Here is a 21,599-nt window from a genome sequence, read left to right as displayed (position 1 = left end):
GAGAGAGAGAGAGAGAGAGAGAGAGAGAGAGCGAGAGAGAGAGAGAGAGAGAGAGAGAGAGAGAGAGAGAGCCAAGAGAGAGAGACAGAGAGAGAGAGACAGAGAGAGAGAAAAGAGGGGAGTAAAGCGTATTTACACAGACGGTGAACCGCCTGGGGAATCGTAGGGGAGAGGAAGTCGGCCGGCTCTCTGTCTGCCTGCTCCAACTTCCTGCAAAAAAAAAAAAAAAGCCAGGATCTTATTTCAGTCCAGCAGAGCTGTGTAGCCTAGCTAGACGACAGTCAGCATGGAAAAACAAGGGATCATACCAATTTAATCATAAAAGTTTTGCAAGGAGGGGAAGGAAAGGCAAACAAGGTATCGCAGGTAATGTGAAAACAAGGGATTAGCGTTTATTATTAGGTTATTATGTTTTTTTTATGGATGGCTTTGATAGAGAAAAGGGGACATACATTTGAATGTGAGTGGTTGAATTAGGTATTAGGTCTGTTATTGTAGATGATAGTCTATATTTGGTGTGAGCAGGAGAATGACATAGTTTGTTTGTAGCCTAACCAAAGTTCGACGGACATAAACTTGTACGTAATTCTTGCTGTTTATTCACATTGCTGTGTATTCCTATTTATTCAACTGTAAACTCAATATGCCAGAGGAAAAGTTTCTGGTTTGTCTGGTATGGAGTACACCACATTTCTAAGAGCTTCCGGTTTGAATCTGTCTGGTAGTGAACATCTTGAAAATTAATCAGTAAGGCCGAAAAAGAAATAGGCCGTCTTGGAGAGTCTGCTTATTTCTATTCCGTATAATCCTATCTCCCTTGTGAAATATATTTTAATAGTCTATTCTAAAGGAAGAGAACGAGACAGACAGACAGACATAAATAGATCATTTAAAAAATGAGGTACAACAGCGCTACCTAGATTCAACTGAACATACAGCAGCTTGTGCTTCACCTTCTGAAGCCATGCAAAGACTACGGCGCTTGCTCGCGATGTCTGGTTGGATATTCCAGCGACGGACTGTGAATGTGAACAGGAAGAGAGCAGATTTAGTCATGGCTAAGTAATGTCTGCACACAGCACCTAATCACATTAGGAGTTTCCGTTCCCCAAACACTGGATGGCTTTGTACGGCGGCGCACCAGCAGTGTGACTTTTCAATCGTAGGCGACACTCTGAGCATCTGCAAAAGAGGCAAAGGATATTCACAACTCACAGCTTTGTGTGGGGGGGCTAGGGTGAAGGGACAGGGGCTCGCTGTCGCAATTGTCGCATCAGAGACGGGGAGAGAGAGAGACAGGAGGGAGATAGAGAAAGAAAGGGAGGTGCGACAGGGACGTTTTAGAACATGCCATTAATGTCAAAGTTAAATAAAAGAGATTAATTTAGTACACAAGAACTCTGACTAACCAGCAAGAGCATGATTCTTATTACAAAGATGTCAGATGTGTTGTAATGAGTGCTGAGGTGATGTGGATAGTACAACTCAAATAACCTTGAACATAGAACACTCTACCAAACAGTAATGTGTTGTCCCAGTACATGTCCCAGGGGTGGTGTGGGAGGACAGTTTGACTTGATCTCATGACCCAGGCAGAGTCGGAAGTGGAAGAGGATTGGGGAAATGTGCCTCATAGTGCGGGATCCCCCCCTCCCTACCATACATATGCCCTTGAAAGTAGAATAGGAGGAAGTCCTGACTTTGACAGTTTTGTGTGTGTCACATGGCAGATAGAAAACACTAGGGATCGATTGTGCCAGAAACATGTTGAATCAGCTTTGACAGTGTGTGTGGGGGACGGTTTCAACCTGGTCTCAGAGCATTTCATATTACTCTGTATGTAAATCTGAGAAATGCCATTTAGTATGATATGTTGTGTTTCGTATGGTATGGTATGTATTAATTTGTGGATGTCCATCACCCATTTCGTATGATATGTTACGAATTACGATTCGTATTATGTTGCAAATTTGCAAAATGCACAATATGTTACGAATTTGCGAAACATAAGATATGTTACGATTTTGCAAAACGTATGATATTTTACAAATTGTAGCTAGGTGGTAACTTTAGCTAGACTAGGGGTTAGGATTTTGAGTTTGGGTTAATGTTAGGGTTTAGTTTAAGCGTTAAGTTAAAGGGTTAAGGTTAGGGGAATGGTTAGCTAAAAGGGTTAAGGTTAGGGTTAGGTGAAGGGTTAGCTAAAATTGTTAGGGTTTGGGGAAACATGCTAAGTAGTTGCAAAGTAGCTAAAAATTAGTAAGTAATTAAAAAGTTGCTCATTAGCTAAAATGCAAAAGTTGTCCGTGGTGAGATTTGAACTCACTAGACATTCGCATATGCCCATCTATCCACCCCAACCTTTTTTTTTGCCTTAAGTAACCACCTTTTTTTGTCTTATGTAACCATACAAAACGTAACATATTTACTAAATTGGAGTGTCTCAGATTTACGTACAGAATAATACGAAAATGCTTTGAGACCAGGTTGGGGTGTGTGTGTGTGTGTGTGTGTGTGTGTGTGTGTGTGTGTGTGTGTGTGTGTGTGTGTGTGTGTGTGTGTGTGTGTGTGTGTGTGTGTGTGTGTGTGTACAGTGTCTTCAAAATGCATTCAAAACCCTTGATCTTTTCCACATTTTGTTGTGTTACAGCCTGAATTCAAATTGAATGAAACTGGCCAACACACAATACCCTATCATGTCAAAGTGGAATATTGTTCTTCTACATTTTTACAAATTAATTCAAAATGAAAATCTGAACTGTCTTGAGTCAATTAGTATTCAAACCCTTTGTATGGCAAACCTAAATATGTTCAGGAGTAAAAATGTGGTTAACAAGACACATAATCATTTGTATGGACTCACTCTGTGTGCAATAATAGTGTTTAACATGATTTTTGAATAACTGCCTCATCTCTGAACAACACAGGTACAATTATCTGTAAGGTCCCTCAGTCAAGCAGTGAATTTCAAACAGATTCAACCAAGGTATTCCAATGCCCTGCAAAGAAGGGCACCTATTGGTAGATGGGTAAAAAAAAAAAAAAAAAGCAGACACTGAATATCCCTTTGAGCATAGTGAAGTTGTTTATTATACTTTGAATGGTGTATTGATACACCCAGTCACTACAAAGATAGAGACGTCCTTCCTAACACAGTTGTCGGAGTGGAAGGAAACCACTAAGGAGTTTCACCATGATGCCAATGTTGACTTTAAAAAAGTTACAGAGTTTAATGGCAGTGATAGAAGAAAACTGAGGATCGATCAACAATATTGTAGTTACTCCACAATACTAACCTAATTGACAGAGTGAAAAGAAGGAAACTTGTACCTAATAAAAATATTCTCAAACATGATCCTGTAAAGTAATACTGCAAAACATGTGGCAAAGCAATTCACTTTTTGTCCTGAATACAAAGTGTTATGTTTGGGGTCAAATCCAATACAACACATTACTGAGTGTCACTCTCCATATTTTCAAGAACAGTGGTGGCTGCATCATGTTATGCGTATGCTTGAAATCGTTAAGGACTGGGGAGTTTTTCAGGATAAAAAAGAAACGGAATGGAGCTAAGCACAGGAAAAATCCTAGAGGATAACCTGGTTCAGTCTGCTTTCCACCAGACACTGGGAGATCAATTCTCCTTTCAGCAGGACAAAAACCTAAAACACGAAGCCAAATCGACACTGGAGTTGCTTACCAAGAAGACAGCGAAGGTTCCTGAGTGGCCGAGTTACAGATTTGACTTAAATCTGCTTGTAAATCTATGGCAAGACCTGAAAACGGTTGCCTAGCAATGATCAACAACCAATTTGACAGAGCTTGAAGAATTTTGGAAATAATAATGGCCAAATGTTGCACAGTCCAGGTGTGGAAAGCTCTTAGAAATGTACCCAGAAAGGCTCACAGCTGTAATCGCTGCCAAAGGTGCTTCTACAAAGTATTGACTCAGGGGAGTGGGGAGTGAATACTTATGAAATTTTCATACATTTTCAAACATTTATAAAAACATGTTTTCACTTTGACATTATGGGGCATTGTGTGTAGACGGGTGACAAAAAAAATCAAATTAATCCATTTTGAATTTAGGCTGTAACACCACAAAATGTTGAATAAGTAAAGGGTATGAATACTTTCTGAAGGCACTGTATGTACTATGAACGTGTGTGTACGTATGTGTGTGTGAGTAAGTGTGTGTGTACTATGTTCATGTGTAAGTACGTTTGTTTGTACGTACATGTGTCTGGGTGTGTATGTGTACGTGTGTGGTGTACAGTATGTGTGTGTTTAGTTGATAAGGCATTCATTGATCAGGGTCACTGACATTTCACTTTTCTCATCACAACAACAGTCATTGAGCTTGCCTGTCTCAGATGTTGAAAGAGAGACAGACGAGACCAATTTCCCAGGTAATATCCAAAATGGCACCCAATTCCCTATGAAGTGCACTACTTCTGATCAGACTAGTCTGTGTGCTAGTCTCGGTTCTCCCAGGCAGACAGGAGCTCATAGGGATACACATTCCTTTACTGAACGACAAACCCACCCTGGTCTCTCTCTCTCTTTCTCTCTCTCTGGGCCCGTCATACTTCCTGTAGCCTCAGCCAGGTTGGACCGCACATACTTCTGGTTTGAGCTGTTGTTCCTGCTTTTCTTTTTCTTTTTTTCTCTCTCATCTGCTAGCCTGTTACTTTACACTCCACGCTAATCAGTACAGGCTACTACAATGTAATACCACAGATAGAACAATGAGAGAGATATTTCACCGGAGGTATAAATGTGAAGCGTCCGTTTGGCTTTTGCACTCACTACCAAATATGGTAGTGAGAGGAAGCCCAGTGCCCCGGCAGTGGGAGAAGATGGAACGAGATGGATGTTGGCCGACATTCTGCAAATTTTCTCATCGATGAAACATTTGATCTCAAATCTCATTTGATCTGTTCCCAAAACTAAAATCTGTAATGAACAGAATGGATTAAGTTTTGTAGACTTTACCCTTTGCAAAGAATCGCATTGTTTAGAAGGAGTGCAAAGGCGAATTGAGTTATTGCACAATCGGACTTCACAGAGGAGGTGTTCCCTAACGGAAATATACAGACGCATGTTATAATGCGCCAATAGGATCTCGCCAGCTCATGCTTGGCTCTGCCTACTGTTCCCATTGGAAACAACAGGTTATGGTCTATCTTGTTTTAGTTGTAAATAAATATTTGGTAATACTTTAGGTGTACAATACAGTAAATGTTTATTGATCCATTATAGAAACAACAGAAAATTGTATGTTATACATAGACACCGTCCCTCTCCATAGGCCGTCCCTCTCCAGTGGCTAGCCGGCTTACCGCCGCCCATGAACAGTACCATAACCCTGGTCCCATGTTGATGATGTCAGTTGTGTTTGAGAAAGGTCCCCACTGGCAGATAGTTCATGTCCCTCTAGGTATGACCAGTGCCATCACGTTGTGGCAGTTCTTGAACTTGCCAACAATTGTTGATGTTGGTGATTTAAAAATGACGGCCTTGGAACAGTGGGTTAACTGCCTTGTTCAGGGGCAGAACAACAGATTTGTACCTTGTCAGCTCGGGGATTTGAACTTGCAACCTCCCGGTTACTAGTCCAACGCTCTAACCACTAGGCTTCCCTGCCGTGATGTTGATGTTGTCGCAGTCCCATTATAGAGGATGTCGGGCGTGTCCTTCTAACCATAGCCCTTATAACCCTTGCTGTAGGTATGGACAGCGCCATCACGTTGTGGCAGTTCCTGCTGCAACTTCTCCTGGACCAGAGCCACAAGCACCTGATCTGCTGGACATCCACTGACGGGGAGTTCAAACTGCTCAAGTCAGAGGAGGTGGCCAAGCTGTGGGGGCTCCGCAAGAACAAGACTAATATGAACTACGACAAGCTGAGCAGAGCACTGAGATACTACTATGACAAGGTGCAATACACTCTCTCTGGAGTTACGCCTACACACACATAACAACACCACCCAGACACTACACTAACTGTACCACGCATACATAACAAGGCCGACATGAACTATGAGAAACTAAGCAAGAGCGCTCGTATACTACTATGGCAAGGTGGATTACAATCATGTCACAATACATTCTTATTAAAAAAAAAGGATTCTCAAAAGGTTCTTTGGAGAGGTTCTTTCATCCAGATGATTTTTTGGTTCTAAGTAGCATATTTCTTTCAGACATTGTTCTCAAGCACACACAAGTATCTAAAACGTTTTTATTTAAATTTTTTATTTTTTACATTTGGGTCGATGTGACCTTTCTCAAAACATTGCTTGAGTGAGCCCATTCACACCAGTGTTAAACACTCTCACATGGGGGACAATCTCACTTAGTAGTTCTTCTTTTTCAACCCAAAGATCCACACTGGGAGATAGTTCCACTTCCTCTTCTCACCTTACCAACAACACAGCCATATACAGTGATGCATCTCTCAAACACATGTAAGGGCCATTTTGCAATCCTTTTGGGTGGCTTTGCTAGAATATTTCTATGACAGAAATGTGGTGAAATCAAAATGGCCCCATCAACACGGAACATTCAGGGTTCTGTTATTCATTGACAAGAGAAGTTCAAATGTATATTGTTGTTATCAGCTTATAAATGTGTAATAGAGCTTTTGATTATTAACGAAGGAATAGGATGTATGAAGAAAATACTAGGTAAATCAGGGGGTCATTTTAAGGTTCAACCTGCACACTAATCCCACCCTCCTCTCTGTTCCAGAACATCATCAAGAAAGTGATCGGCCAGAAATTTGTCTACAAGTTTGTCTCGTTCCCGGAGATCCTGAAGATGGACCCTGCGGCGGTAGAGATGGGCTTGACGTCCGGCATGGTGACCCTCCATGAGGATGACGTCCAGGACATAGACGTAGAGGAGGAAGAGGAGGAGGCACAGCAGCAGAGAAGAGCCGTGGGGGCAGCGTTGGGGGCGGCTGCTGCGGCTCAGCAGGCTGCGTGTCGTAACGACTACCTCCGCTCTGGTCTCTACTCCTCCTTCAGCGTCAGCTCCCTCCATCATCCTCCAGAGGAGCTGCTCAGAGCCTTGAGGGAGAGGCAGGAGAGACAGCAGGATGAAGCCCGGTCCGGAGTCATCCGCTTCGGGGCTGGTACCACAGAGAGAACTCCACCCTCACCCTCCCACATCAAGCCTTCATCACAATCCTTCAGCATCCACAGTCCATCTAAACCCTCCCCCCTCCACCACCATCACCACCGGCGCTCCCCGTCCTCCTCCCCACCCAGCCCTAACCCCCAGCCGGGACCAGGGCGAGGAGGCCGGAGCCCAGAGGCTGAAGAGGAGGAGGGGGAGGACTCTGACCAGGGGGCCCAGCCCTTGAATCTCTCCTCTGGGCACAGAGAGAGAGAGAGGGCTCTGCAGCCTCCGGAGAAGAGGACCAGTGGTGGTAGTAGGGGTAGTGGTAGTAGTCATGGATACAGGGAACATGGACTCCCACCCAAAACAAAGAAGCCCAAAGCCCTAGAGATTCCTGCCCCCTCCCTGCTCCTGACAGGAAGTGACATTGGCTCCATAGCCCTTAACAGTCCCGCCCTGCCATCCGGGTCCCTCACCCCGGCCTTCTTCACTGCACAGGTGAATGCTACTGCTATATAGCATGTTATAGGCTACTTGGCAGAAGCTTTTATCTAAAGCGTATAGTGTTGCAGTGATTTTCTGTTTCCATCTCATCTGTACTGTTGCCTGCCTGGTCATGGGGGGGATGGGCTATATATTTTCTCAATTGTCAAAAAATAACTGAATAAACTGACCAGGTAGAAGCCAACAGCTTAGGTTCTAGGGATCACCTTTTGTTCTAATAATGACTTCCCAATATGATTGTTTTCAGTCTTTTCCAATCAGTGTAGATTAAGGAAAGGAGATGAGGAGAGGACAGATTTTTAGACAGAGGAGAAAGAGCCATGGATCCTATCCAGACCTGAGGTCATCAAGTCTCCCCAAAGCCCAGCTAAAGTAGCAAGGCTCTGCCACTGGTTACAGTCTGGCTCTGGTAACACTTATAGATGATATGGGCCATGGAAGATCATGGACCACTCTTCAGTACAATTTTATTGAGCATACTCTCTGTTAAAAAGTTGCTTTCCAACTCAAGCAGCAGTGAAAATCCACATCACAATAATTTATTTTTTACTATGTATTTTTTTTAGTTAAAAAGATATCATTATCCCTGCTAGACCACATTTGCATCATCATTACACCAGAACAGAAAACTTCAGCACACAGTGAGATACAGCCTATACTGCAGGGATCATCAACTAGATTCAGCCGCGGGACGATTTTCTCATGAGCGGATGGAGGGTGGGCCAGAACAATTACAAATCATCTGTAGACTGCAAATTGAAGCTCAAACAGATATAATGTAATAATTTCAAACCTTGCTAAAATGTGTATACAATCGCGTGTCTCTTTATTATGTGGGGAATTCTTGGTAACCCATTTCTTAAAATAATGTCACTTGGAGATTATTTCCTGGTGTTCTTACAGTTGTTTTTGTCCAACAATGATTATTTATTTATTTTAATTAAAAAATGAAGAATTGGGGGGGGCAAATAAAAAACGCCCACGGGCCAAATTCAGCCCGCGTGCCGCCAGTTGGGGAACCCTGCTATACAGCAACAACAGAGCTGAACAACACCAACAGTTTATTGGGGTGCAGATCAGTGAGATCAGAGGAAAAACCCGAGATTTATACAAATCCTGTCCTCATTAGAGAGAGAGGGAGCGAGAAAGAGAGGAAAAAAATGAGAAAGACAGAGAAAGAGGGGAAGAGGCCCTAATTGATGCCATATGCTCCAATCATTCCATTAATAGTGAAGGAAAAGGCAGGCAGACCAGGCAGGGTCCCTCTGCTCTGCTCCCCCAACAAAACAGGCTTATTTCTCTCTCTGGAGGTGAATTGATTTGAACATATGGTGCTCTCTAGCCTCTACAAGCGTTCCAAGGAAGGGCTGTGATGCCTAAGGAGTGAAACCCTAATCCACAACATCACCCCTCTCCCCACTACCTCACCCCTGTATCAAAAGGAGAAACCACATACATTTGTTTTTGCTGTTCATAATAACACCAAGCTGAGAGAAATTACCATGTTAAGTTTCAGGATGTTTTCACATTGAGTCACCTTATAAAAAAGTGAATAATACTTTCAAAATATATTAAACCTCAAGTGAAGTGGTTTTATTTCAAACAGTCATCACTGCAGTTATTATCACTGATCCAAATCTCACATACTCTTTACTATCTCTGCACCCCCCTCCCCGTCTTCCTTCTCCCTCCCTAGACTCCGTCTGGCCTGCTGCTGGCTCACAGCCCTCTGTTATCAGGCATCCACTTCTGGAGCAGTCTTAGTCCCATAGCCCCTCTGAGCCCTGCACGGCTCCAAGGACACGGATCTCTGTTCCAGGTAAGCAAGAGAAGGGAAAGAGGGGAGGGAGGGAGAGGGAAAGAGGGAGAGAGATAAAGGAAGGGAGAGAGCAGTCTGTGTCCCCGTAGCCACTCTGGAGCCCAGCCCGGCTGCAAGGGCATTGATCACTTGTTCCAGGTAAGCAAGAGAAGGAGCGAGGGAGGGAGACATTAGGGGAAAGAATAGAGAAGTGCTGAGTGGACTGTTCGTTTGTTCGCCGAAGCTTGTTTGTTTACTCCCAAAGACTTGTTCCTCTATCTGTTGACATTCTCCATCCAACAGCATAATGTATGCAAATGTGTGTCAGGTAGAATAAATGTTGGCTTTTCTCCCCATGTCTCCCTTTCTCAAGACCCTTGACCTGCCCTGGTAATGTTGCCACGACACGATTTCCACGTCCCTCTTTATCCATTTGATCTTAAGTACACTTACCTGTTACTCTACATTCCAGGTCATTTTTCAGATGTTCTATTATGGGGTACTTAGTGTGTGCATAAAGTAGACAACAAGATGAGGCGACATGAGCGGTCTTTGTTACTGACTGAGTTTGACTGCAATAACAGAGTCTGACCTGGCGAGGTTTGTTACATTAGGATAAGTTTTCTCGTCTCTCAAGTCAGTATACCTCAGTCCAGCGGTTCCGGAGGTGTCCCGTTTCAGGACCCTGCAAATGCAGAGAGGGAGAGGATATCCTGTGAATACTTCCTGTTTGAGCCCAAGGGAGCCGAGGCAGACTGAACAGTGTGGACAGGTTTCTGAGGGGGCGGATCCTGGACTGCATCCAAAATGGAACTCTATCCTCTGTATAGTATGCTACTTTTGAACAAAAGTAGTGCATTATGTAGGGAAGTGTGCCGTTTGGGACGTAGGCCTGCTCCTCATTTGTGCATCTAGGCTGCTAGCTAGCCCCCTCTGCTCCCATCAACACACGCACGCACACAAGCCTAAGTGGCCTCTTTATGTACAATGCACTCACTTCTCCCTCCATACAGCCTGTTGTGGTAGAAACTATCAGAAAGGACTGAGAAGGGAGGGAAGGAAGGAAGAGGCACATAAGAACAACAGGAAAGCGGGAAACTGGGCCAGTGACAACACTACAGTTCCTCTCGTGATAGGAGCATTGGCAGAGAGACCTGGCAAAGGCTTCTGCGAAGTGAAAAAAATTGTGAATTTGTTGGAAGGGATAAAGCACTCGAGGGCAGCATTAAATACAGTGTACACGCCTCTTTTTTCTTCATCCACACTTCTGTTTGCCAAGCACTAGTTTTAGAAAGTTTGGGATGTACAGCATACTGACCCCCCCCCCCCCGGCTCTCTCTCTCCACAGTTTCCCAGTCTAATGAATGGACACCTCCCTGTCCCCCTGCCAAACCTGGATGGGTCCCCCTCCCCCCTGCTCCTGTCCCCTGCCAATCACAAGTCCTGATTCAGACTCTCAAAACCCAAACCAGCCTGTTGGTTCTACTTTGACCATCTTCATCAAGCATCTCTTCTCAAGGCCTATAAAATCCTCATTAGTCGTCTGTTTATTTTACAGGCAAACTTGCTTTTGATTTGGGGTCTCAAAAACTCCACATCACCCACCTCTATAAGTAGTAGTATTATCATCATCTTCATCATTAGCCTTCAGTTTCTGCAAAATTATTTGACGGTGTAAATACTCATGATTGACTCCACATTTACATGGCATGTTGACCTCACTTTTTATTGCACTTAAGTTGGTTAAAATTCCAGTTGCGTTGTTGAAAGCACTCGGTTAAAGCCATACACCATGAGGTCTGTGAGACCTCTGGTGTGTTATAATTAAGTGCATTTCCACAGCAGGACCCTGTCCAAGTGGACAGTAGTTGGGGTTAGCCCGTCTCTAGGTCTGTTTGTTCCGTCTTGACAAATGGTGTGACAATGAAGAAGACGGCAAGACAGCACAAACAGGTCTAGGACCAGGCTAGTTAAGCATAGCTTAGCGATGTTTAACAACATGTAAGACAGGATCCACGTGTCAGCTACCAACTTCCCTCTCCAAGCACAGGGCTTGGTTGTTTTAATCTTGTAAAAAAATTATATTTCTTGTCGTCTTTTTTAAAGATTTTCATAACAGAATGTGAAACATTGTTTCCATTGAATTGAATTGTATTATATGCAGTGTGCTTTTCAAATAGTACCGGCTGTGCCTTTTCAAAATGTTCGATTTTTCCTTCTTAAAAAAAAAAAACAACAACAAAAAAAGTTCTATAAAGAGGAGATTCCAAATCAATGCAAAAGATCTGTAACACTTTGTAATGTTTTTTTGTTATGCAGTATATATTCTGTATCATTTTATATTGGTGAAAAGTCTTGTTGTTTTGAATAAACCTGAAGCATTGAATGCTGCAACTCTGCCTTCTGGTCTTCATATTATACGATGTACAGCATGTATGCATGTGTGTATGTACAGTGGGGCAAAAAAGTATTTAGTCAGCCACCAATTGTGCAAGTTCTCCCACTTAAAAAAGATGAGAGAGGCCTGTAATTTGCATCATAGGTACACGTCAACTATGACAAAATGAGAAAAAAAAATCCAGAAAATCACATTGTAGGATTTTTAATGAATTTATTTGCAAATTATGGTGGAAAATAAGTATTTGGTCAATAACAAAAGTTAATCTCAATACTTTGTTATATACCCTTTGTTGGCAATGACAGAGGTCAAACGTTTTCTGTAAGTCTTCACAAGGTTTTCACACACTGTTGCTGGTATTTTGGCCCATTCCTCCATGCAGATCTCCTCTAGAGCAGTGATGTTTTGGGGCTGTTCCTGGGCAACACAGACTTTCAACTCCTTCCAAAGATTTTCTATGGGGTTGAGATCTGGAGACTGGCTAGGCCACTCCAGGACCTTGAAATGCTTCTTTACGAAGCCACTCCTTCGTTGCCCGGGCGGTGTGTTTGGGATCATTGTCATGCTGAAAGACCCAGCCACGTTTCATCTTCAATGCCCTTGCTGATGGAAGGTTTTCACTCAAAATCTCACGATACATGGCCCCATTCATTCTTTCCTTTACAGTCGTCCTGGTCGTACAGTCGTCCTGGTCCCTTTGCAGAAAAACAGCCCCAAAGCTTGATGTTTCCACCCCCATGCTTCACAGTAGGTATGGTGTTCTTTGGATGCAACTCAGCATTCTTTGTCCTCCAAACACGACGAGTTGAGTTTTTACCAAAAAGTTATATTTTGGTTTCATCTGACCATATGACATTCTCCCAATCTTCTTCTGGATCATCCAAATGCTCTCTAGCAAACTTCAGACGGGCCTGGACATGTACTGGCTTAAGCAGGGGGACACGTCTGGCACTGCAGGATTTGAGTCCCTGGCGGCGTAGTGTGTTACTGATGGTAGGCTTTGTTACTTTGGTCCCAGCTCTCTGCTCTCTGCAGGTCATTCACTAGGTCCCCCCGTGTGGTTCTGGGATTTTTGCTCACCGTTCTTGTGATCATTTTGACCCCATGGGGTGAGATCTTGCGTGGAGCCCCAGATCGAGGGAGATCATCAGTGGTCTTGTATGTCTTCCATTTCCTAATAATTGCTCCCACAGTTGATTTCTTCAAACCAAGCTGCTTAACTATTGCAGATTCAGTCTTCCCAGCCTGGTGCAGGTCTACAATTTGGTTTCTGGTGTCCTTTGACAGCTCTTTGGTCTTGGCCATAGTGGAGTTTGGAGTGTGACTGTTTGAGGTTGTGGACAGGTGTCTTTTATACTGATAACAAGTTCAAACAGGTGCCATTAATACAGGTAACGAGTGGAGGACAGAGGAACCTCTTAAAGAAGAAGTTACAGGTCTGTGAGAGCCAGAAATCTTGCTTGTTTGTAGGTGACCAAATACTTACTTTCCATCATAATTTGCAAATAAATTCATTAAAAATCCTACAATGTGATTTTATGGATTTTCCCTTCTCATTTTGTCTGTCATAGTTGAAGTGTACCTATGATGAAAATTACAGGCCTCTCTCATCTTTTTAAGTGGGAGAACTTGCACAATTGGTGGCTGACTAAATACTTTTTGCCCCCCACTGTATGCGTCTGTCTGTCTGTCTGGGATAGAGGCTAACTAGAGGAACAGATGGAGCAGAAGTAACACATCAGAAGAGGAAGTGTTTTTCATCTTCAGTTTAATTGTATTTTCTCAGATTTTTTTTATTTTATCAAGCTCAAATATAAGGAGGGCATCCCAACAATATGCCACACCAACAATAACAATGATCCACAAATAAACCTAAACGGAATAGTATCATAAAAGGTAACAGGTAACACTGTTAAGTAGACCGTACGCAAACTCAGTACTGTATTCACTAGGAAAACTGGGCCTGTATTCATAAAGCGTCTCCGAGCAGGAGTGCTGATCTAGGATCAGGTCCTCCCTGTCCATGAAATGTTACTCACAGTCTCTTCTCCGAGCCGCTGAAGCGCACAGAGCCGAGTACCCAGAGTCTTATTCATTACGATCATAAATGGTATAACTGATCCTAGATCAGCACTCCTACTCTGAGAGGCTTCATAAATATGGGCCGTGGACGAGTACTAAGAGCACCCTGAATATAATTGGAAGGTTCCATCCGAAATAGCACCCTATACTCTACTACCTTTTACTAGAAGCCCATAGGCTCCGGTCAAAAGAAGTGCACTATATAAGGAGTAGGATGCTATTTCGGAAGCATCCGAGAAGTTCAGTGACTGTATGTGTGCTTCTTTTCCCATACAGAGCATGCGTGCAACACAATTATGATGAATGCAATTCAAAATAAGGAACCATTTTACAGATGGTTGAAGGAGGGTTCGGGAATGGATGGATGGATGGATGGATGGATGACAGTGGCTGGACAGTGCAGTGGGATTTCAGCTCCGCTCACACACCCTTCATGACAGACACAGGAAGTTTGGTGCAGTAAGAGAGAAGAGTTGTCATCATGCGTTCCAGGTCGCCCACGGTATACTGTAGTCACGTTGTGCAGGGTATTAGATTGTCAGGTCATATTGATATATTTACTGAAATTGAAATAATGCAGTACAGTGGAAGCTCCAGTTCTAACAACTATGTGAACCTGTTTTCACCAAAGCCAATCACTGTTCCCATATCTTCTTTCAAAATGGAGGTACAGTATCTCAGGTTGACAGCAGGTGGATATGGTCAGGGCTGAACTGGCCTCAACAGTATCTTGTGAAATGAAAGGTCCAGAAATATGGATGACGTTTGAATACATCCCCGTTGCACGTCAACAGGTGAGAGAAAATCCAAAACGTCAGACTGTAACAGCGAAGATGTCGGTCGGGTCAGGGTCCGTCGGGGTCCGTCTGTCTGTCTTACACTCACACACAGAGTTTTGAGGTGGAAATAATAGAGATGAATGATGACAAAATCACAAAAAGAATAAAACTTCACTTCAAAATAATGAAAAATCTATACACATTGCATGTTTTTGTTTTTTTAAAGTGACTGAGCCAGTTAGAATCTTCTAGACAGTAGTTGGATTTTTAGCAGCAAATTCTCTCTTCCCCAATAAATATAAATGTATAAACGTCTCTTATATGGGGCCAGTTTCACTGGGCCAGAACCCCAGGGGCCAAACTGTAGTGTAGATAGGGGACCCTGGCAGGTGGAGGGGGGGAGGCACACAGAGGGAGGAGGGGGGTATCCTACCCCCCTGGCCCTAGTAGACATCCATCTCTGGGACTGAACTATCTCTGTCTGTATGACTATACAGTTAGCTGTTGAACAGGAACCTAGAAGAGCAGGCTCTGCCTTCTGTTCTTGCCGTTGCCTGAGAGATAAAACAAAAGCAAAGCACAAATTAATCATTTTAAGGGACTGGTTTTATCATTAACCACTAGGTTAATGAAGACTATTAGGTGATAATAAATAAACACCCTTTTCAGGGTATTAATGTGTATTGAAATATTTTTAATTGTTTTTCCTTTTTTGAAAAAATGGAAACATAATAGGTATTAATATTGATCCCTGGTGGACTCCACTCACCTGACTCGGGATAGTTAGAGTTCCTATAGCCAGGATCTCTCTGCAATTGGACCTCCTTCAGCGTAAATAGGGATATGCCTGTCACGCACACACACACAAAAAGAGAGAAAAGGAAAAAAGATAAGGAACCCACACCCCGCAGAACAGCATTACCATAGCCAGAACAATTAGATTTCCATATTTAGAACACTCCGGGCTTTGTTACACAGTTGCAGCTGACTACTTGAGTGTGCAGACTGCAGACTAATATCACTAGAACAGTAAGCAGAGCCTGCCAAGTCTCCAGCCCTGCTTCCATCTCATCACTCACTCTCTGGCAGTGTGTATGCTTGCGTCCCCAGGCTCCTGAAGTAGGGCTGTCTCATTGACTCGTCTGCAGACATCCGCTTCTTGGACTCGTACTGGAAAAGCAACGACAGAGAAACATTACAGTGCGTGTGTGTGTGTGTGTGTGTGCCCCTCTATTGGAGAACTTGTGACAGACAAACATCACCACTCTGCAAATCAACTACTGCCTACAGGAAGCTAAATATTAAGTAATATGAATTAAATCATGTGCTGTACACATCTGCCTTCGGGTGAAGTTAGGATAGACCCTATGTTCACTAAGTTTTCCCTTACAATTCTATCAGTTTTGTGCAAGTACATTGTCCCAATGTAACAACAGCATGTTGCTGTTTTTCAGATACGAATGTTGGAACAGTGGTGCAACGCTTCAGACAATTGTTGTTGTTATCCGTCCCTAATCAACTACAGTGGAACTCACTTTTAGAAATGAAAGCAGCAGGTCAATGCCGTCAGTGTCCAACCTGAGAACAGAGATTCACAGAGAGAGAGAGAGTTAGAGAGAGAGAGAGTTAGAGAGAGAGAGGCAGAGAGAAACAGGGAGAGAGAGCGAGAGAGAGAGAGGCAGAGAGAAACAGGGAGAGAGAGAGCGAGAGAGAGAGAGAGAGGCAGAGAGAAACGGGGAGAGAGAGAGAGAAATACAGACAGGGAAGAGACAAGGGAGAGAACAGAGGGATAGGAGAGAGAGAAACAGAGGGAGAGAAAGACAGTGGAAGGGAAAGAGAGGCAGAGGCAGAGAGACACAGAGAGAGTGGGGGGGGGGGGGGTAGAGAACTGAGGGAGGGGTGTTAGATCAGTGGGAGTGACTCATGGTGGTGTAGTAAACTATAGGAAGGAAGTAGAGTTGACTATTCCACAGGATTTACTTCACAGGAAGTGAAGCACAAACACACAAGAAAGCAGCACAGCACAACAGCACAGCACACACACACTTGTAGAAAACGTTTCTCTTTACAAAGTCTTTTTTTGAAAGCAGAACGGCCAAGGTACTTCACTAAAAAAGAAACCTGGATTTTACACATAAGCCATTTACTTTGGGAGCTGTCAAGAGACGTGGTGTAGCTACTTGTTTGTGGGAATCTGTGGAAATCGCGTTGGAAAAGGCGTCTGATAAGGGGTAAAATCCTAACTTACATTCAAGTCAAATGTTCACTTAGTCATACATTGATGACAATTTGAGATGTTGTTAGGACCATATTTATTCATATTAACCCCCTTAGCTCCAACCCCAGGCAGGCAGCCCTACATACCTGGGTGCATGGTTGATAAGGGGCTGTGTCTTGTACTTTGGGAACTTGTAGGACTTGAACTCGTCCATGGAAGAGATCCCAGGCCAGCTGTCCTCTGTAGGTGTGCCTGGTTCAGGGGGGTGGGGGAGAAGATTTTCAGACATGCAGAAGAGCTTAAAGACCCAGTGCAGTCAAAAACATGATTCTCCTGTGCTTTATATCCATTCCAACACTATGAGGTTGGAATAATACTGTGAAATTGTGAGAATTATGATAATGCCCTTTTAGTGTAAGAGCCGCTTGAAAAGACAGCCAGAAATTTCAGCCTGTTTGGGTGGGATGGAGTTTGGAGTTCCAAACCTCTGCCAATAACAGCAAATGTTCTGTTTTCCTCTCCTCACTCAGACCAGTCCAAGACAGTGCTAGCTAAATTAAACAATCACAGTACGGTACTTAATTGTTACCCACAAATGATTTGATATTGAGATAAAACAAACGGCTGCATTGGAGCTTTAATCATAAAAGATGACTGCCTCGGTTAAAAATAGACTTAGATAAACTACTTTTCCAAAGACAATTGTACGTGTGGTGCTGTGACATATACAAGCAAACTAAAATGATTAACAACACACAACAGTGCACAACATTCAATTACATATGCAAGAGAGAGCAGAGAGCAAACTGATTCAATCGTTGCATGTCATGTGGTATTTGTGTTCCCGCCACCAGGTGGCAGCACTCACCCAGCAGTCTAAAGATGAGATGCAGTTCGTCCTCCACAGTCGAACCAGGGAACAGAGGCCTCCCGGCAGACATCTCATAGAATATACACCCCACACCCCTGGGGTCAGATGGATTAGGTTAGGGTTCAAATAGATGTAAAACAAGTCAATGCATGTCTTTATTAGGGGAGTCTATACACCCCCTTTCACTTAACTATCCCTGCCCTTCACTGTAAATTAGGTGCATGGCTATTCTCATTATTCAGGGCGTAACATAAGGACCGCCAAAAGTGTGATAGATATAGGAGTCAAGATGGCTTTCAGTTTTGCATTATATATATCATTCAGATTAGATTAAAAAATCAATGGCTCATTATCGCCCTCAAGCAACGCTCATGGTTCCTATGTTGGTTCTCTCATGGTTCTAGATCACCTCAGCCCACTCACCACATGTCTATCGGTGTGGAGTACTCTGAGGAGCCCAGTAGAACGTCAGGAGGCCGGTACCAGAGCGTCACCACCTCGTTGGAGTACGTCTTAGTAGGGACTGACTTGGCCCGGGCCAGACCTGGAACAAAATAACAACGAGGGACATTTCAGTCAGACTTTACTGAATAGACAGGCTCAGTGTCAGCAATCATGCCAAGCTGACCTGGACTGCGCTGGCCTGGTTCCGCCTCCACCATAGTTGCTGGAACCAGACCAATGTGAAAAGAAAAACATCCGAGCCAGCTCAGTACGGCTCAGGTTAGCACGATAGTGTGAAAAGCGTACTTGAGGAACAACCAGCGTTTTCAACCCCTAGAACCCAGGGTAGAATGAGAACAGATCTCTCACCGAAGTCTGCCAGTTTGAGCTCTCCTCGGTCGTTGATGAGCAGGTTCTGAGGCTTCAGATCTCTGTGAAGAACCTTCCGTTTGTGACAGTACGCCAGCCCTCGCAAGATCTGGAACAAGAATATCTGAGCCAAAACAACAAAGATGTCAGCTCTCTCAAGGCAGCCAGATACTCGCAACTGTGTAAACACCAGCAAAATAATTGTTTTCTATCTTAAGCTATGTGAGTGGAGGAAAAGAGTCTAGTAGTTTCCCAAAAATCTCCATTGGATAAGAATGACTATTTTTACAGAGAGAACTTCCATTTGAGGTGTGACACATTTCAATTCTTCGAGTTGACGTTGCACTAGTCACCAGCAGAGAGAGGATGTTTTCTACTACAGAAGGAGCCTGGTCTCTGTGGAAACAGGGAGGCCTTGGCAGGCAAGCCTGTAGTGTCCTGTAGACACTCACCTTGACGTTCTGCATGCTCAGGATGTTCCCACAGTCGTCCATGTACTGCTTCAGGTCCTTGTCCTGCAGGAGAGAAGACAAGATGAGTCACTGAACGAAGCAGCAACTCAGAAACACCACAACCCTCCACATCTACTCGGTACAGGTATCCTGTGAGTACAACCAAGTTTTCGTTTACTCATTGTGTATTTATTCCTCGTATTTCTATTATTTTTTCTGTTTTTCTCTCAGCATTGTCGGGAAGGGCCCATAAGAAAGCATTTCCCTGTTAGTCGACACCTGTTGTTGACAAAGCATGTGAGAAAAAACACATTTGATTTGATTGATTGGACCAGGCTGTACTGTCCCTGAAACTATCATGTGCTGTCACATCATATTCTATCGTCAGTGATATGAGGCGTCAGAAAGAGGATGTTGTTCTCACCAGGTACTCGAAGACTAGCGTCAGGGACTTGTCGGTGTGGATGATGTCGTGCAGGGTCACTATGTTGGCGTGTTTCAGGTCCTTCAGTAAGGACACCTCTCTGATAGCAGTGCAAGGTGCTCCCTCCTCATGCTCCAGTCTGATCTCCTTCAGAGCCACCAGGTTGTCTGTCAGTTTACTCCTTCCTTTAAACACGGTAGCATACGTGCCCTGGGGGGAGAGAGGGGAGAGAGAGGGATGAGAGAGGTTGTCTATCAGTTTACCCCCTCCCCCCCCCCCTTAAACACCGTTAGCATGCATACATCCCCTGGAGGGAGAGAGGGATGAGAGAGAGATGGGTGAGAGACTTTAAAGCGAGACCTCACTTACTTAGGGGTCAAGATCATTTGAGATTTCTGTGCTTTGCTCAAACGGATCCCCTCACACACTGATTATCAGCTAAGAGTAGAGGTCAAGGTCTCTATTAATTCAATGACCAGGTGAAGGGGCAATGACTGAGTGTCTAAGTCTAATTAATGACCATGGGAAACTATCAGGTGTGGCCTTTAAGAAACACACACACACACACACACACACACACACACACACACACGGACACAGACACACACACACAGATAGACACAGACACACCTCTCCTAATTTGTCCAGTTTGATGTAGGTCTCCAGCTTGCCGAATCCAATTTCTGACTAAGAGAGAAAAAGAAAGGAGTAAACAACATTATTAAATGAGGCTTATGTCCTCGTTAGCAGTGACGGGTTCACACACACACACACACACAGGCATGCGCACACTTCACAAATCCTTCTAACGGCCTCACGTGTGCGTGTGTGTCAGAGAGAGAGCGTGAGTGAGTGCGTGCGTACACATGTATGTGCGTGCTCTATATGTTTCCATCCCATCCTCCACAGACTGGGGCTAATTCCATCTAACACTGGACGGACCATTAGCCTTTATGGCACGAGAGGGAGCAGAGGAGAGGCAGTTTGGTGCATGTGAGTGGAAGCATGTGATTCTCTCAACAGAACAGAGAACCGTACTGTTCCTCTCTTCTCATCCTGACAGAGGCAAAAGCATTAACACATACACTCACTCACACACACAGAACACAATTATGCAGTGTGCTCGCTGACAGATGCCCGAAGCATAAACACTAACATGGAGCACAATTATGCAGTGTGCTCGCTGACAGATGCCCGAAGCATAAACACTAACATGGAGCACAATTATGCAGCGGTGCTGACGCAGGTCACTCTGAGGCTAGATGTAAACAGATGACAACAGGCAGAGTAGAAGAGACAGTCCAGCTGTGAGCCCTCTCTCATTTTCAGTCTCTCTTGGTCTTTCTTTCGCTCTCCCCAAAAGTCTCTCTCAATCTGTTTTTCTCCTGACTGACTTACTCCTGACTATTTCTCGCTCTCTTTCGCTCGGTTTCTCTCCTAGAGGCGGCGTTTCAGGGGCTGGTCGAAGGAGGGGCTTATATATATATATATATATATATATATATATATGTGTGTCTCTCCTTTCCCTCCATCTCCCCCATCCTTCACATCTCCCCAGTGTGTGTGTCTCTCACCAGTGATGCTCTTCGGGAGCGGCGGCTGAGGGGCTGGTCAAAGGAGGGGCTCGTCAGCTGTAGTTTCTCCAGGTAACCGTCTGGGATACGGATGTCAGCAGGCAGGGACAGACGCTTGTTCAGATCCTACACACACAAAGAGAGAGACAGAGAGAGAGAGAGAGGGAAAGAGAGAGAGAGGGGGAGGGAAAGAGAGAGAGGGGGAGGGCAAGAGAGAGAGAGAGAGAGGGGGAAAGAGAGCGAGAGAGAGGGAAAGAGAGCGAGAGAGTGAAAGAGAGAGAGAGAGAGAGAAGAGAGAGAGAAAGAGAGAGAGAGAGGGAGAGGGAAAGAGAGAGAGAGAAGGAGAGGGAAAGAGAGAGAGAGAAGGAGAGGGAAAGAGAGAGAGAGAGGGAGAGGGGAAGAGAGAGAGTGAAAGAGAGCACGAGAGCGAGGGAAAGAGAGCGAGAGAGAGAGAGAGAGAGAGACAGAAAAAACAACAGACAGCCAGAGAGAAAGAGATGGTGAAAACAGTGAGTAAACATGCTAGTGTAAATCTTGAACACACAGTGTTAAACCTTAGATAAA

General features: G+C 44.1%; 2 protein-coding genes across 2 annotated transcripts in view; one reads left to right on the top strand and one right to left on the bottom strand.

Annotated features, from left to right (window-relative positions):
* The first annotated feature begins 20 nt into the window (after positions 1-20).
* Positions 21-11,823, top strand: LOC139408698 (ETS domain-containing protein Elk-3-like). The gene is made up of 5 exons (XM_071152920.1): positions 21-366; positions 5,731-5,939; positions 6,751-7,620; positions 9,323-9,445; positions 10,773-11,823. The coding sequence occupies exons 2-5, from the start codon at positions 5,733-5,735 to the stop codon at positions 10,869-10,871; spliced, it is 1,299 nt and encodes a 432-aa protein (XP_071009021.1). The 5' UTR covers positions 21-366; positions 5,731-5,732; the 3' UTR covers positions 10,872-11,823.
* Positions 11,824-13,575: 1,752 nt separating this feature from the next.
* Positions 13,576-21,599, bottom strand: part of LOC139408690 (cyclin-dependent kinase 17-like) — a 41,795-nt gene continuing 33,771 nt past the window's right edge. Inside the window, exons 5-16 of the mRNA XM_071152908.1 lie at positions 21,036-21,161; positions 20,092-20,148; positions 19,462-19,671; positions 19,038-19,100; positions 18,586-18,709; positions 18,196-18,316; positions 17,770-17,867; positions 17,048-17,153; positions 16,219-16,261; positions 15,763-15,853; positions 15,453-15,530; positions 13,576-15,237 (exon numbers count right to left, since the gene is read on the bottom strand). Coding sequence (XP_071009009.1) covers positions 15,200-15,237; positions 15,453-15,530; positions 15,763-15,853; positions 16,219-16,261; positions 17,048-17,153; positions 17,770-17,867; positions 18,196-18,316; positions 18,586-18,709; positions 19,038-19,100; positions 19,462-19,671; positions 20,092-20,148; positions 21,036-21,161 — 1,155 coding nt within the window. The 3' untranslated portion in view covers positions 13,576-15,199. The remainder of the gene's footprint in view (positions 15,238-15,452; positions 15,531-15,762; positions 15,854-16,218; positions 16,262-17,047; positions 17,154-17,769; positions 17,868-18,195; positions 18,317-18,585; positions 18,710-19,037; positions 19,101-19,461; positions 19,672-20,091; positions 20,149-21,035; positions 21,162-21,599) is intronic.

Source organism: Oncorhynchus clarkii, chromosome 1, assembly GCF_045791955.1.
Source record: "Oncorhynchus clarkii lewisi isolate Uvic-CL-2024 chromosome 1, UVic_Ocla_1.0, whole genome shotgun sequence".
NCBI classification, from domain to species: domain Eukaryota; kingdom Metazoa; phylum Chordata; class Actinopteri; order Salmoniformes; family Salmonidae; genus Oncorhynchus; species Oncorhynchus clarkii.
This window is presented reverse-complemented; position numbering and strand designations above follow the sequence as displayed.

Coding starts and splice junctions, on each gene's coding strand:
- LOC139408698 (XM_071152920.1), top strand. CDS start 5,733: ATGGACAGCGCCATCACGTTGTGGCAGTTCCTGCTGCAACTTCTCCTG. Junction 5,940..6,750: donor TGAGATACTACTATGACAAG/GTGCAATACACT, acceptor TCTCTGTTCCAG/AACATCATCAAGAAAGTGAT. Junction 9,446..10,772: donor GACACGGATCTCTGTTCCAG/GTAAGCAAGAGA, acceptor CTCTCTCCACAG/TTTCCCAGTCTAATGAATGG.